Here is a 13691-nt window from a genome sequence, read left to right on the forward strand (position 1 = left end):
TGAGGCTGGTCTCACACAAGCGAATTTGAATTGCAGAATCCATGATCGGCACCCACACAGACGATCTGCGACATTCCACACACGTTCAAACTTGCAGAAAAAAAAAATCGCAGCATGCTCTATTTTTGCACAGATTTCACGCTGACTGCTTCCATTCAAATCAATGGAACCGGTCCGACCCACAGTCCTTCCTCAATTGACATTGTGGAAAGGTCGCGGACTCTGCGTCATCGCCTAGTGATGTCGCTGGAAAAGCAGGGATTAAAAAAAAATCTGTACTGCGCACGTCAGACGGTGAGACATCTGGACCTTCAGCAATACAGAGAAATAGAGGTATGCGCAGACACCGGCCAGGAACAGTTGGAGTATCAGCATTTCTAAAGGAGCAAGGTTTGAGAAGGACAAACAGGTTTAGCTTTGTTGCAGGGAGGTATTTGTTCCTGGTACAGAGCATCCATGCACTGGTGGTTTCCTGCTAAACAGGAACCACATCATCTTTCCTGGTTGGTCTGGAGAAGATTTGGACAGTAATTTTTGAACATCTGTATGTGAATGCCACCAGCTGCAGGGTCATATGGAGGATGCCTCGTCACAGAAGTTTCCACAGACCTCAGATCTGACCCAAAAGCTTATTGAATGCCGCTTTTAATACTCCTAAATTGTGCAGATATAAAGTTAGTATTTATTATATGGTTGGAGTCATTATAAGGTTTGTATAGACCTCATTATGCACTGGGCTTTGTTCTGTCGTCCAGGATTTAGCGTCACTTGAACGCTGCATGCTTGATATTACAAAGTAATAAAACATTCACAAAGTATGTACTCCCATAGGCAGCCGGCCTTAGTTGGCAAATAATACAATTAATTCTTTTAAGGGTGTAAGCTGGCCTTGAAGAAAAATAGTGAAGTTTAGATATAGCTATATGTACTCTCACATGTAGATGAAGCAGAAAATTCAGCAGTTCCGGGGCGGCTTCCACTTCGTGTGGGAGGTCTGGATGACAATTTCTGGCTTCTTATGGAGTTGGAAGGATTTACTTGTGAAGTTAGGTTGACTGACCTAGTAACAAAGTAAGACGGAAATTAAACTGCCACCACTGTATAACACAGCGTCATGAAGAATGGATAAACAGGTACAGAACTGCGTCTGTATTTTGGATATCCATTATGAAATACTGTATATGAATGCATTCACATTGTGCTTTGATAAATCTAATAGCATTAAGGGCCTGGTTACTCTGCCGTTGGGCTCACCTAACTATTTGAAGAGGAGAGAACCGGAAATAAAAATGAAATTAAATGCTTTCGTTTTTAAAAAAATAAAGACTGAAATATTTTTGTTTGTTTCTGTCCTGCTTCATTCCCATTTTTGAAATGCAGCAAATAGTGCAGCCGACTACATTTAAAATATGGAAATTAAAAAAATAAAAATAAAGATTATATATATATATATATTTTTTTAAACCCAATAAAATCAATAGGGAATAAAACAGAAATATTTTGATTCCGTTTAATTTTTGTTTCTCTGCTCCTCAAACGGAAAAGAGAAACTGAAATAGTTAATTCAGCTGAACAACAGTGCAAACAAGTCTTTAAGGTCCTTTTAACCCCTTGAGTGGCGGGTTTCCTACCACCCTGTGATGCCCACCAGGGCAGGTTTTTTAAAATGGTCTAATCATTGAATTTCAACTAATTTTGCAGTTGCGTCTCAAGAGCCATAACTTTTTCATTTTTCCATTGACATGGCCATATAAGGGCTTGTTTTTTGCGGGACATGTTGTGATTTTTTTTTAAACAGGGGAGAGGAAAAAAAGAAATGGGGAAAAAAGAAAAAAAGGGGCCATGTCATTAAGGGGTTAAATAATGTATTAACTTCCTTCTCTGGGTCATTACGACACATGGATACCACATGTGTGATTGTATTTTTTATTTTTTACAAAGTAAAGGGAGACAAGTGTTTTTATAATTTTTTAAATAATTTTTTTAACTTTTTTATTTTTTTATTTTTATTTAATTTTTTTTTTCTTGTCCCTTTAGGGGACTTCCACAGGGACCCATCAGAACCCCCTGATCACATTCCGGGGGTCCGATGGTGACAGCCCTTTACATGCTGCAGTGACAGCCCTTTACATGCTGCAGTGACAGCCCTTTACATGCTGCAGTCACATAGACTGCAGCATGTAAAGGGTTAACACAGCAGAGATCGGAGGTTTTCTCTGATCTCTGCTGTAAGAGCTGGTACCTAGCTGTCCTCTGACAGCCAAGCACCAGCTCTCCCTGCCACAGAGACCATCGGCCTGCTTCTGACAAGCCGATGGTCTTTATGGCAACCTGTAAACAAAGCAGGAGATTGCTGGCATATCGGCAATATCTTCTGCTGGTTTTTCAAAGCCCTTGCTTTGTTCTCTGTGGGTCTGTGCAGGCAGAGCACACTATCACAGCTTGTGGCATTGTGCTCTGCAGCTCCCATAGTGATACATAGCCCGGAAATCTTCCGGGCTATGTCGCTATGGGCAGTGGAGCTCGTCCCGGAAAATTTCCGGGCGTGCCGCTCAAGGGGTTAAAACTGTTCCTGTGCCTTTTGTCACAGGAGCTTTGCTTATTATTTAAAGGGGTTTTCCAGGCAGCGCTGGCTGTCATTGCCGTGATGCACCGCAGTCGAAGTGGAAGCTGCTGCTCCAAACCCTGTGTAGTGGCCAGCGCTCAGAATTGCAGACACAGCTCTCATTGATATCCTCCTTTAACTATGTGCCATCCAATAACGCACGTAAAACAAAGAATTTTTTTACTTCAGTGTGAGACACAGAGGGTGAATATCAGACACTAAGTACATACACCGTATGCACAGCTCGGTGACTGCTGGGGGTTACAGGTCTCTGGAGTGGCTCATCAATGCTCTGCAGTATACCAGGAAACATTCTCTTCTTTACTTTTAGTGTATGGGTCATGATCTGTAAACAGAAACAAAACTGATGGATGCTTTTTCTTAAAGAGCTATGAATCCGTTCATTAAGCATTTATCAAACACATTCAGTCATGTCATTCATCAAGTCTCTGCTATTTCGCTTCAAAAAGTACCTGCCCCTTTTTAATGTATACAATAGGCAATTCTATTCTTACAAAACCCCTCTTTTGCTATGCAGCTAGGTGAAGATGGGCCCCATGGCAGGGCTTCATAGGCAACATTCAAAATAACTATATACTGTAAGTGCTAAGTCACACGGGCGCATCGGTGCCCGTGTTACTGCAGTTAGAAGACGGCTGCACTTCAGAACGGACGTCTCTCTGCAGCGCCGGAGGAAAGAACATGTGACCGGCTTCATTGCTGGTCATGTGTTCTTTCTTCAGCACTGCGGGGAGTCGTCCGTCTTGAAGTACGGCCGTCTTCTTCCTGCAGTGAGGGCTCAATCACACGGGCGCATCGGCGCCTGTGTACGGGCGCCGATGCGCCCGTGTGACTAAGCCCTAATACTGAAGTACTACAGTTTACAGTACAAGCAATCAAAAGATACAAGTTCAAATTCTCTGTGTGGATTAAATAAAAGTGTATAAAAAAGTTTAACAAAAGTTTTTTTAATGGTAAAAAAGAAATCTTAAACATTGAAAAAAAACTACTTTTCCCATAAAAGAAAAATCTGAAATACAACCCCCCCCCTACATATTTGGTATTGTTGTGTTGGTAGAAGTCTGAACTATCAAAATATCACGTAAATTTATCCCACATGGTGAATGCCATAAAAAAAAAAAAAAACTACAAGGTGTCGGAATTGTGGTGTTTTTTTGGCATCGCAGGTACCAAAAATTTTGACTAAAAAAAAAATAATAAAAAAAATACATGCATCCCAAAATGGTACCAAATAAGAACTACAGCTAGCCCTGCAAAAAAAAGAAGCCCACATACAGCCCAATTGACAAAAAAAATAAACTTATGGGTCTCAGAATATGGAGGCTGAAAGCAATTTTTGTTTAAAAGAAAAAAAAATTTAAGAGCAGAAAAACAAACAACTATATAAATTTTGTAAAACTGTAATCATACTGACCCACAAAACAAAGTTCATATATCATTTTTATTGCACCGTGAACGCTGTAAAAGCTAAACTTCCCAACAAATGGCAAAATTGCAGACTCCCCAACACATGGAAGAAGGTTCTCTAGTCAGATGAAACTAAAATTTAACATTTTGGCCATCATGAGAAACAATGGGGGGAATTTATTAAGACCACCATTTCATAGGCTGGTCTTGATATTATTCCAACCAACACCCGATGCACCTAATATATGAGGAGGGCCAAGCTTCTTCATATACCAGGCACATCGTGGCTCCTCCATGTGCCTGTACATAAATGTGTCTGCTGAGGCCCTGCTCCATCTGAGAAGCCACACCCCCTTTTTGGGAAAGTACATATGCTGGCACAGCGGTCAAAGAGTCACAAAATATTTAAGCAACCAAGAGCCCTTAAACATTTTGGAGTGGCGTAGTCAAAGCCCAGACCTCAATCTACTTGAGAATCTGTGACATGATCTTAAAACTTGAAGCTGTTGGAACAGTTTTGCCTAAAAGAAAGGACCAAAAAAAACTAGTGTCTAGATGTGCTTAACTAATAGAGACCTACCCCAAAATATTTTATGCCTTTAACCCCTTAAGGACGCGGCCCTTTTTTCCCCCTATTTTCGTTTTTTTCTCCCCCGTTAAATAAAAGAGTTATGATTTTTTTAAACCATTGACGTAGATGTCTGGGGACTTGTTTTTTTGCGGGACGCGTTGTATTTTTCCTTGGTACTATGTAATGTACCATATAATGTACTGAAAAACATCTAACAGAATTCTAAGTGGAGAGAAATGGAAAAAAAAACTCTAAATTACGCCGTCTTTGGGTGTGTCTTGTTTCTATGGCACACAAACTGCAACAAAAATGACATGATAACTTTCTTCTATGGGTCAGTACGATTACTACGATACCAAATTTATATAGTTTTTTTTCCGTACTACTTATATTTTTTCCCAAAGATAATAATTTTTTAAAATTATTTTCTGTCGCCATCTTCAGCCTTCCCTTTTTCAATTTTCTGTCCACTTAGTTGTATGAGGGCTCGTCTTTTGCGGGACGTACTGTAGTTTCTACTGGGGTACATTTGACTTTTTGATAGCTTTTTATTACATTCTTTCTTGGAGACAGGTTGACCAAAAAAGCACAATTCTGCTGTTATTTTTTTTAGGAAGATGTTCCCTGTGCGGGGTGTATAATGCGTTACTTTGATAGATTGGACTTTTACGGACGCAGCATCACCAAATATGTTTTTTTGCTTTATTATTTTGATCATTTATTATAAATATGGCAAAGTGGAGAGGGGGGAGTTACATTTTTAACAACTTTTATTTTTTTTAATAATTAATAAGACTTTTTAAAACTAATTTTTACATTTTTTTAAGTCCCCAGAGGGGACAAGAACTTGCTATGTCTTGATCGTTCGTGCAGTATGATCTAATGCTACTGCATAACATTATACCACGATTTGACTGGCAATCTATCAAGCCATGCCACATGCATGGCTTGACAGGCACTATGCAAAGGCAGTCCTGGTGCCCCCTCCGAACACTGATCAGGGAATTTAAATGCTACTGTCGGAATTGATGGCGGAATTGAAAGGGTTAACAGCTCCAAATCAGCGGTGCGGTTTGGCGTAGCAGTTGTGGGTGGGTGTTGGCTGTAAGAAACAGACGGCACCCGCATTGTATGGAGCGAGATTGACCCACGATACTCCCTCCATACATTCCACGAACCTGCAGGACGTAACTGTATGTCCTGTAGCATTAAGAGGTTGAAGTCTTAGGCATTTGTATAAATCAAATGGTACAAACCAAATCAAATTAAATTTTATGTTGTAATGCAACAAAACAGGAAAAACCCCAAGGGGTGAATACTTTCAAACAGTACTGTATAATGATCTATAAATTTTTTTTTTAACCCTTTCCAGTCCAATGTCGGGCCTGCCCCGACATCATCATTTCCCTCAACAGCTCCGATGTCGGGGCAGGCCCGACACTGCAGTGCAGGAGTGGATCTGCACCCGATCGTCAGACACATCGGGTGCAGATACACTCCTGCACTGGTCCTCATCGAGGACGCCCGAGGAGAAGGCAGAAAGGGGTTTTAACCCTTTCTGCCTTCTCCTTTACACATTACATAGCGCTCAATTAGCGCTATGCAATGCATAGATTCCGGCCGGCGATCATGTGACCGCCGGTGTTACCTGACCCCCGGCGGTCACATGAACGCCGAGCCGGGAGCCTGCACCGTGTGGGGGTCTGCTTACCTGTCCGGCGTCTTGCGCATTCTCCTTCTGTCTCTCGGCCCGGCGATCATGTGACCGCCAGGTGCCACCTGACCCCAGCGGTCACATGATCGCCGAGCCGGGAGCCTGCACCATGGGGGGGGCCTGCTTACCTGTTCGGCGTCTTGCGCATTCTCCTTCTGTCTCTCGGCCCGGCGATCATGTGACCGCCAGGTGCCACCTGACCCCAGCCGTCACATGATCGCCGAGCCGGGAGGCAGAAGGAGAATGCGGAAGACGCCGGACAGGTAAGCAGGTCCCTCCCTGTACCCTCCTGAACTCTGTCAGATCAGGAGGGTGCAGATAAAATGTATTTTTTCTCACCCATTCTCCCCAGCTCCAATTTATTTGGAGCTGAGGAGAATGGGTAAGAAAAAATAAATGGATTGGAAAGGGTTAAATAGTTTAGTCGTTCTCATTCATGGTATAAGTGAATGAGAACAACTGAATGATCAGTATTTAAAACGAATGATTAGCGAACAAGTCAACAATGATTTTTATGTCTGCGTGAACGATGAATGAAAAAGGAAACAATTTATTGTTCATCATGCAATTGTTGGCTGCGTTTACACTGAACGATTAGCTTTCATTTTTGCTCGTTTGAATGATTTTTTTGAATGATAATCATTCCGTGTAAAAGGGCCTTAATAAATGTAATGAGGTCCACTTCAGATATGCACAGAGGTTGAAGAAGTTATAATACTGCAGAAGATACATACTCCAAGGTACTCTGTAGTCAGAAGCTTTTCCCCAGTTAGTTCTCTAGCCTGAGGTTGAACAACCTCGTCTTTGTCTAAGTCAGCTTCCAGAACATCTTGTTCTTCCTGAATAAAAAAATACAGCAGACTATAGAACAGCAGTAGGAAAAATGACATTAGACATATTTATGAAAAGGGGAAAAAATTAAATCTGAGCAGTATGCAATCTTTACTCCAAAATGTCAATGCATAACAATATGTTTGAAATGTTGCTCATATACAGTACAGGAATTTAAAAAGTACTCCAGTGGAAACAGATCTTTCCATTATTTACCCCCACCCCACCCGACTGCTAAGCTCTAGAATTCTTTTATATATATTGTACTCACTTCCCTGCAGTACAACCCCCTATCTGTGACACCATCTTGAATTTTAGATTTCCCCTTGCCTTCTTTTCCTCTATGCTATGCTACCTGCACAGCATCATGTGGGCAACTGCAACCAGTACCATCTCTGTCAGTTGGGAGGACAAGGTTTATCATCTTTTATATTTTCCAAAATAAGCTAAGAGACCATACATATATAGTCAGTGGCTGAGATCATGTGACCCAATGGAAGCGAATGATTTTTATATAAGACAGGAAAATCTAAGGCGTATATACTAGCTGAATTCTATATATCTCATTATGTAGCTATTCACTATATTCATTATATATCTTCAGCTATTCATTATATAGATCTTCATTATGTAGCATATATATATATATATATATATATATATATATATATATATATATATAAATAATGGAGAAATATTTTTTATCAGAGTGCTTTATAATTACAATGAGAAAACCCGATCCCTTAAAAAAATTCCACACAAAATCCATTCAAAAATTGTATCACACAGTCATGTAATGATGCCATCACTACCCTACTTTTACATGAAAGGATTATCATTAAGAGTTGTTCAAAACTCTGTAGTCCTGCTGAGTTTTGAACGATAGTCGTCTGGTGTAAATGCATGCAGAGACTGAACAACAGAGTGACAGTTGTTCAGTCATTCAGTTTCTGCAGGCTGAAAACTAAACGTCTAGCCATCCAGTGTAAACAGCAGTCCTTCAGTTGTCCATGCAGGCTGCGCTGCGAGGAGAAGAGTAGACTGCAGATTATCAATCTTCCAACATCTTTGCAATTATTGATTTGTGGGTTTTGACAAAGTTGAAGGTCCACTGTATGTATTGCGATGCGGCATAGTAATGGATACTACAAACATAAATTTCAATTCCCTTGTTTTTTTTTAATTCGATAATTGGTGTAAAAATGCATCGTAATTTTTGAATATGTCCTATTCTTCCAGCAACCATGTTTTCTTTGTACAGTTCACGACCGAAGTACGATAGTTTATTTTCATTTATTTGTCTTCACCTACACATTCTACAGCATTGATCTACAAAATGGTAGGTTCAATTAAAAAAAAACACTAAAGATTATCATTTTCTTATTTTGGAGCTTTGGAACCATTGAGTTATCTATAGAGATATGGGCCCAAGCTACAACATTATCAATATTCAAAAATAGTCAAAATTAATCATTGTAACTTGACAGACTAGTGTATATGTCAGAGCTCTTCACTGGATCGTTCTTTTTATAAGTTGAATTAGAAAATCTGCTTAGAAATGTGGTGATATAAACAATACTCTTGGTGGGATAAGCCCTTAATAGCGGTGATTGTGACAACAAAAAAACCCCCACAGCTGCCGCCATTTACTAATGTTTTGTTACATTCGCATAGGAATACGTTGCTACCAGCTTGATGTCCCGAAGATTCATCGGAATGTATTAATGTGCAGGAAAGAACTCACCTCTTCATCTTCCACTTCTTCATCATCATCAGACTCTACAGCTTCATCAAATTTATCTTCTGATACAAAATAATGAGAAATATGATCAGACTATTCCTTTTTAGAATCCCCTTGTTTTCTGGCACTGTATAGGTTTCGTAGTACCTACACTATACTTACTTTATGCTAATAGTAACAAGTTCTTCATGCAATATGGAATCTGCAGGCATACCCAGCATGTATTTACTTGGCTCTTGGGCTTAATCACACGGGCGCATCGGCACCCGTGTTACTGCAGGAAGAGGATGGCCGTACTTCAGGACGGACGTCTCTCTGCAGCGCCGGGAGAAAGAACATGTGACCGACTTCATTGCCGGTCATGTGTACTTTCTTCAGCGCTGCGGGGAGTTCTCCATCTTGAAGTGCGGCTGTCTTCTTCCTGCAGTAAGGGCTCAGTCACACGGGCACATCGGCGCCTGTGTACAGGCCCTGATGTGCCCATGTGACTAAGCCCTTATAGTGAAAATATACTAGATCACAATATTCTGTGAATCAATGCCTTCGCTAACAAGACTTTAGGGAAAGCACAGACACAACCCTTCACTTCTAGATGGATTTGTTTTGAGCCTTCTATGAAGGATGTCATACATACCAGAGTTGAGTTGTCGTATGATGAACTCAATCTGACGGTTCATATCTCTGTTCCCTTCCTTAATAAAACATCGCAGGACCTCCTGCATCCCCTAGGAAAGGGACATAAGATATGCAACAAGGTCAAAAGCTGTAACATCTGAATTTTCAATAAAACTAAATGTGTGTTTTCTAATTGATAACACTAAGACAAATACAAATTTGGATCCCTTTGTAAATACATTGCTCTACTTATCTTGTACTGATCCTCAGTTACCGTCCAGAGTTGCATTTAGAATTCTGCATGTTTCAGAGGTCACGGCTCCCATTTTTTGCTGGTTTAATTCCTGGTAACCATGGTGATTTGCATTATGAAAGTGTAGTTTTTACATTACACATTATATTGCAATCTGATGTAATAGAACCTGACTATTCCCCTACACTATACAAGCTCAGCTGTTAAGAACGTGTCAGTCCATAGGCTTATTGACTGACAGCAGTAATGGTATTTTCAATTCTGGACTCTAAAGCTGATCTGTAAGCTTAAAGGGAACCTAAACCTAAAGTAACTTATGGTGCTATTAGGGGAGGATACAGGTAGCTGGGTGAAGTATTTTTATACTGCCCTGCTTCATAGTTCCAGTAGTGTCCCCCGCTGAAAATCATGCGCGTCATGAAAATCTGACTCTCTGAGTTCTATGTGCTCGCTCTCCAGTAGACTTGTGTAGGAGAGTGCATGCATGGAACTCTGAAAAGAGTCCGATTTCTGTGCCACGCATGATCTTAAGAGGGGGACACTATTGGAACCAGGAAGCAGGTGAATATAAAAAATGCATCACCCGGCCCCCAGTCACCTCCTGTAACAGCACCATAACAGTTTATTGCCTTTAATATGCTATCCAGTTCCCTGCTTGGGATGTTCCTGCTGCGGCATTCTCATCAAAGGCGATTGCTTCAGGCATCCATCAAGAGGGAATAAATATTGGATAAATGAACGATACTCTAGTGCTTCCACATTCGAAGTATATCTAATCCTGTGCCCATGTGGGTTGGGCTACGTTGGGGAAACCTGCACAAGATTACCATTAGAACCAAAAATATGGACTTGCCAGTGTCCAAACACTTTGTAGAGAACAATCATGCGATCAGCCAGTTTAAGTACAGGGTAATTGATCATGTTCCACCATTATATATAGACACACACACACACACGATGTATTTTCAATTTATGGTCATTATTATTATTTATAGGGAGCAATTTCTCCATACCATGATGTCAATACAAATTTAGGTAGCGCTGTACACTTTTATCATGGAAACGCTATTGAAATGTTCAGATTGTAGTGCGTGTTACATTTTTAGCGCATGCATGATGTGCCTGTCTATTGCACACGTGCACTGAGGGGTGTCATCGGCAACAGGGTTGAATGGAGCATGATATGGGCCTTCATCGCGAGATTTGCTCCCGCAACTACGCAGTATGGTCTTCGCGCATGCGCACAAGACGAATTAGACGCCAGAGCATACCCAATGGATATAGACAGATCAGCTTGGGCTCACAGTATATATTTTATTATGTATGTATTGCATGTATATAACTGTTTATATTTTGTAGATTGTCTACACCTGATTTGTATATGGACTAGGTGGCGACATGTGCTCCGCAATGTGATTGGTGGTGCAATTAACTTGTGGGCACTATTTAAGAGACACTTTATTTGGTATATGTTAAGCTTGATAAAGGCCGACCTAGGCCACACGGTTCAGATTTCTAAGGACTTGCATTTCCCCCCCCCTTTTCTGCCATTGTTTATCCAGGTATTATTAGGGTTCCCTGCTACGTAGTTCTACCTGTAAATCGCTTGATAAAAGACACTGTTGTCCGAACCATCGCTACAATTTGTTTGAGAAATTATGCATCTGATTATATATGAAACCTTTTTATTGTGGATTAACCCCTTAGTGACGGCGCTATCGTAAAACTACGTCCTGCTGTTGCAGGACGTATATGGAGGGATATAGCGCCGCTATCTCCCTCTATACAGCGCGGGCGTCAGCTGTTTATTACAGCTGACACCTGCGGGCAATAGCCGCGCTCGGCCGTTCGCGGCTATTAACCCTTTAAATGCCGCTGTCAATTCTGACAGCGGCATTTAAATCCCCCGAACGCTGTTTGGGGGTCCCGCACGGCCCCCCCGCGGGAGAGCCGTGCAGGTGTCATGGCAGCCGGGGGCCTAATGAATGGGCCCAGGGCTGCCTTAGCAGACTGCCTATCAAGCTATCCACACAGGGTGGCTTGATAGACTGCCTGTAAAAAAGCAGTAGGACGTAATGCTATAGCATTACGTCATACTGCAGGAGCGATCAAAGCATCGCATGTTAAAGTCCCCCAGGGGGACTTCAAAGTAAAGTAAGAAAAAAGATCAATAAAGTTTTTTAAATTGTAAAAAAAAAGTTATAAAAGTTTAAAGGGGTTGTCCCGCGGCAGCAAGTGGGTCTATACACTTCTGTATGGCCATAATAATGCACTTTGTAATGTACATTGTGCATTAATTATGAGCCATACAGAAGTTATAAAAAGTTTTATACTTACCTGCTCCGTTGCTGGCGTCCTCGTCTCCATGGTGCCGACTAATTTTCGGCCTCCGATGGCCAAATTAGCCGGGCTTGCGCAGTCCGGGTCTTCTCCTGTCTTCAATGGGGCCGCTCGTGCAGAATGCAGGCTCCGTGTAGCTCCGCCCCGTCACGTGCCGATTCCAGCCAATCAGGAGGCTGGAATCGGCAATGGACCGCACAGAAGAGCTGCGGTCCACGGAGGAAGAGGATTCCGGCGGCCATCTTCACAGGTAAGTATAGAAGTCACCGGAGCGCGGGGATTAAGGTAAGCGCTCCGGTAAGCTTTCTGTACGTCCCTGCATCGGGGTTGTCTCGCGCCGAACGGGGGGGGGGGGGGTTGAAAAAAAAAAAAACCCGTTTCGGCGCGGGACAACCCCTTTAAATCACTCCCCTTTTGCCATATCAATTACTAAAAAATCTAAATCATAAAATAAAAATATGTATTTGGTATCGCCGCGTCCGTAAAAGTCCGATCTATCAAAGTAGTGCATTATTTTTCCTGCACGGTAAACGCCGTCCGAAAAAAAAAATAAAGAATGCCAGAAATACACTTTTTTAGTTACCCTGTCTTCCAGAAAAAAATGCCATAAAAAGCGATCAAAAAGTCGTATGTATTCCAAATTGATACTATCGGAAACTACAGGACATCCCACAAAAATTGAGCCCTTGCACAACTACGTCGACAGAAAAATAAAAAATTTCTTGCGCGCACAAAATAACCGCAGAAAATAATTGAAAAAAATTACTACAGCAAAAAAAAAAACTATATAAGTTTGGTATCGTAGCAATCGTACTGACCCATGGAATAAAAATATCAGGTCGTTTTTGTTGCAGTTTGTGCGCCGTAGAAACAGGACGCACCAAAAGATGGTGGAATGTCATTTTTTTTCCCATTTCTCTCTGCTAAGAATTTTTTAAAAGTTTTGCAGTACATTATATGGTACAATAAATAGTGTCATTGAAAAATACAACTCGTCCCGCAAAAAACAAGCCCTCATACAGCGGCGTCGATGGATAAATAAAGGAGCTACGATTTTTTAAAATGGAGTAGGAAAAAAAAAATGGAAAAAAGCAAAAAAGCTCCGTCACTAAGGGGTTAAAGTAAAAAATTTTATGTGCACCCTAAATCCAGAAGTCTGTGGGGCGATTGAAACCTTGTGTTGCAGCTCCTGATATAAAGGGTGGCCAGATGCAGGGCTGCTCAGAGAATCACTGCAGGAGCCTCAGTACTAAAATAGCACTACCGCTCCTTTATTGTGACAATCAATGTAGCTCCAGTGCTCCGACTCCCCACTAACTAGGAAGTGATGGTGTATCCTAACAATATGCTATCGCCATTAGTGCTGGGATGTTGCCTGATGGATAAATTAATACTAGATGTAAAAAAAGACAGCTATCCAGAATGTTTATATTCCATTAGGAAGAATAAATGAATTTCGCACAAATACGTCAGTATTGTGATGCATGTGCCAAGTCTGAAAATCCTGCTCCATAAAGCTAGAGTTACACTCCTCAAAGCCACAACATAATAGAAGAATGAAAACTGTGGTTCCGTATCATTGTCTACTTAATG

General features: G+C 41.3%; 1 protein-coding gene across 2 annotated transcripts in view; it reads right to left on the reverse strand.

Annotated features, from left to right (window-relative positions):
• The window catches only part of ARMC9 (armadillo repeat containing 9), a 137206-nt gene that overhangs the window by 7098 nt on the left and 116417 nt on the right, over positions 1 to 13691 (reverse strand). For both annotated transcript variants that reach the window (XM_066602818.1, XM_066602808.1), the window contains 5 exons: positions 9525 to 9615; positions 8894 to 8952; positions 7053 to 7157; positions 2836 to 2951; positions 936 to 1060 (listed from right to left, as the gene is read on the reverse strand). In XM_066602818.1, coding sequence (XP_066458915.1) covers positions 936 to 1060; positions 2836 to 2951; positions 7053 to 7157; positions 8894 to 8952; positions 9525 to 9615 — 496 coding nt within the window. The remainder of the gene's footprint in view (positions 1 to 935; positions 1061 to 2835; positions 2952 to 7052; positions 7158 to 8893; positions 8953 to 9524; positions 9616 to 13691) is intronic.

Source organism: Eleutherodactylus coqui, chromosome 1 (genome assembly GCF_035609145.1).
Source record: "Eleutherodactylus coqui strain aEleCoq1 chromosome 1, aEleCoq1.hap1, whole genome shotgun sequence".
Taxonomy (NCBI): domain Eukaryota; kingdom Metazoa; phylum Chordata; class Amphibia; order Anura; family Eleutherodactylidae; genus Eleutherodactylus; species Eleutherodactylus coqui.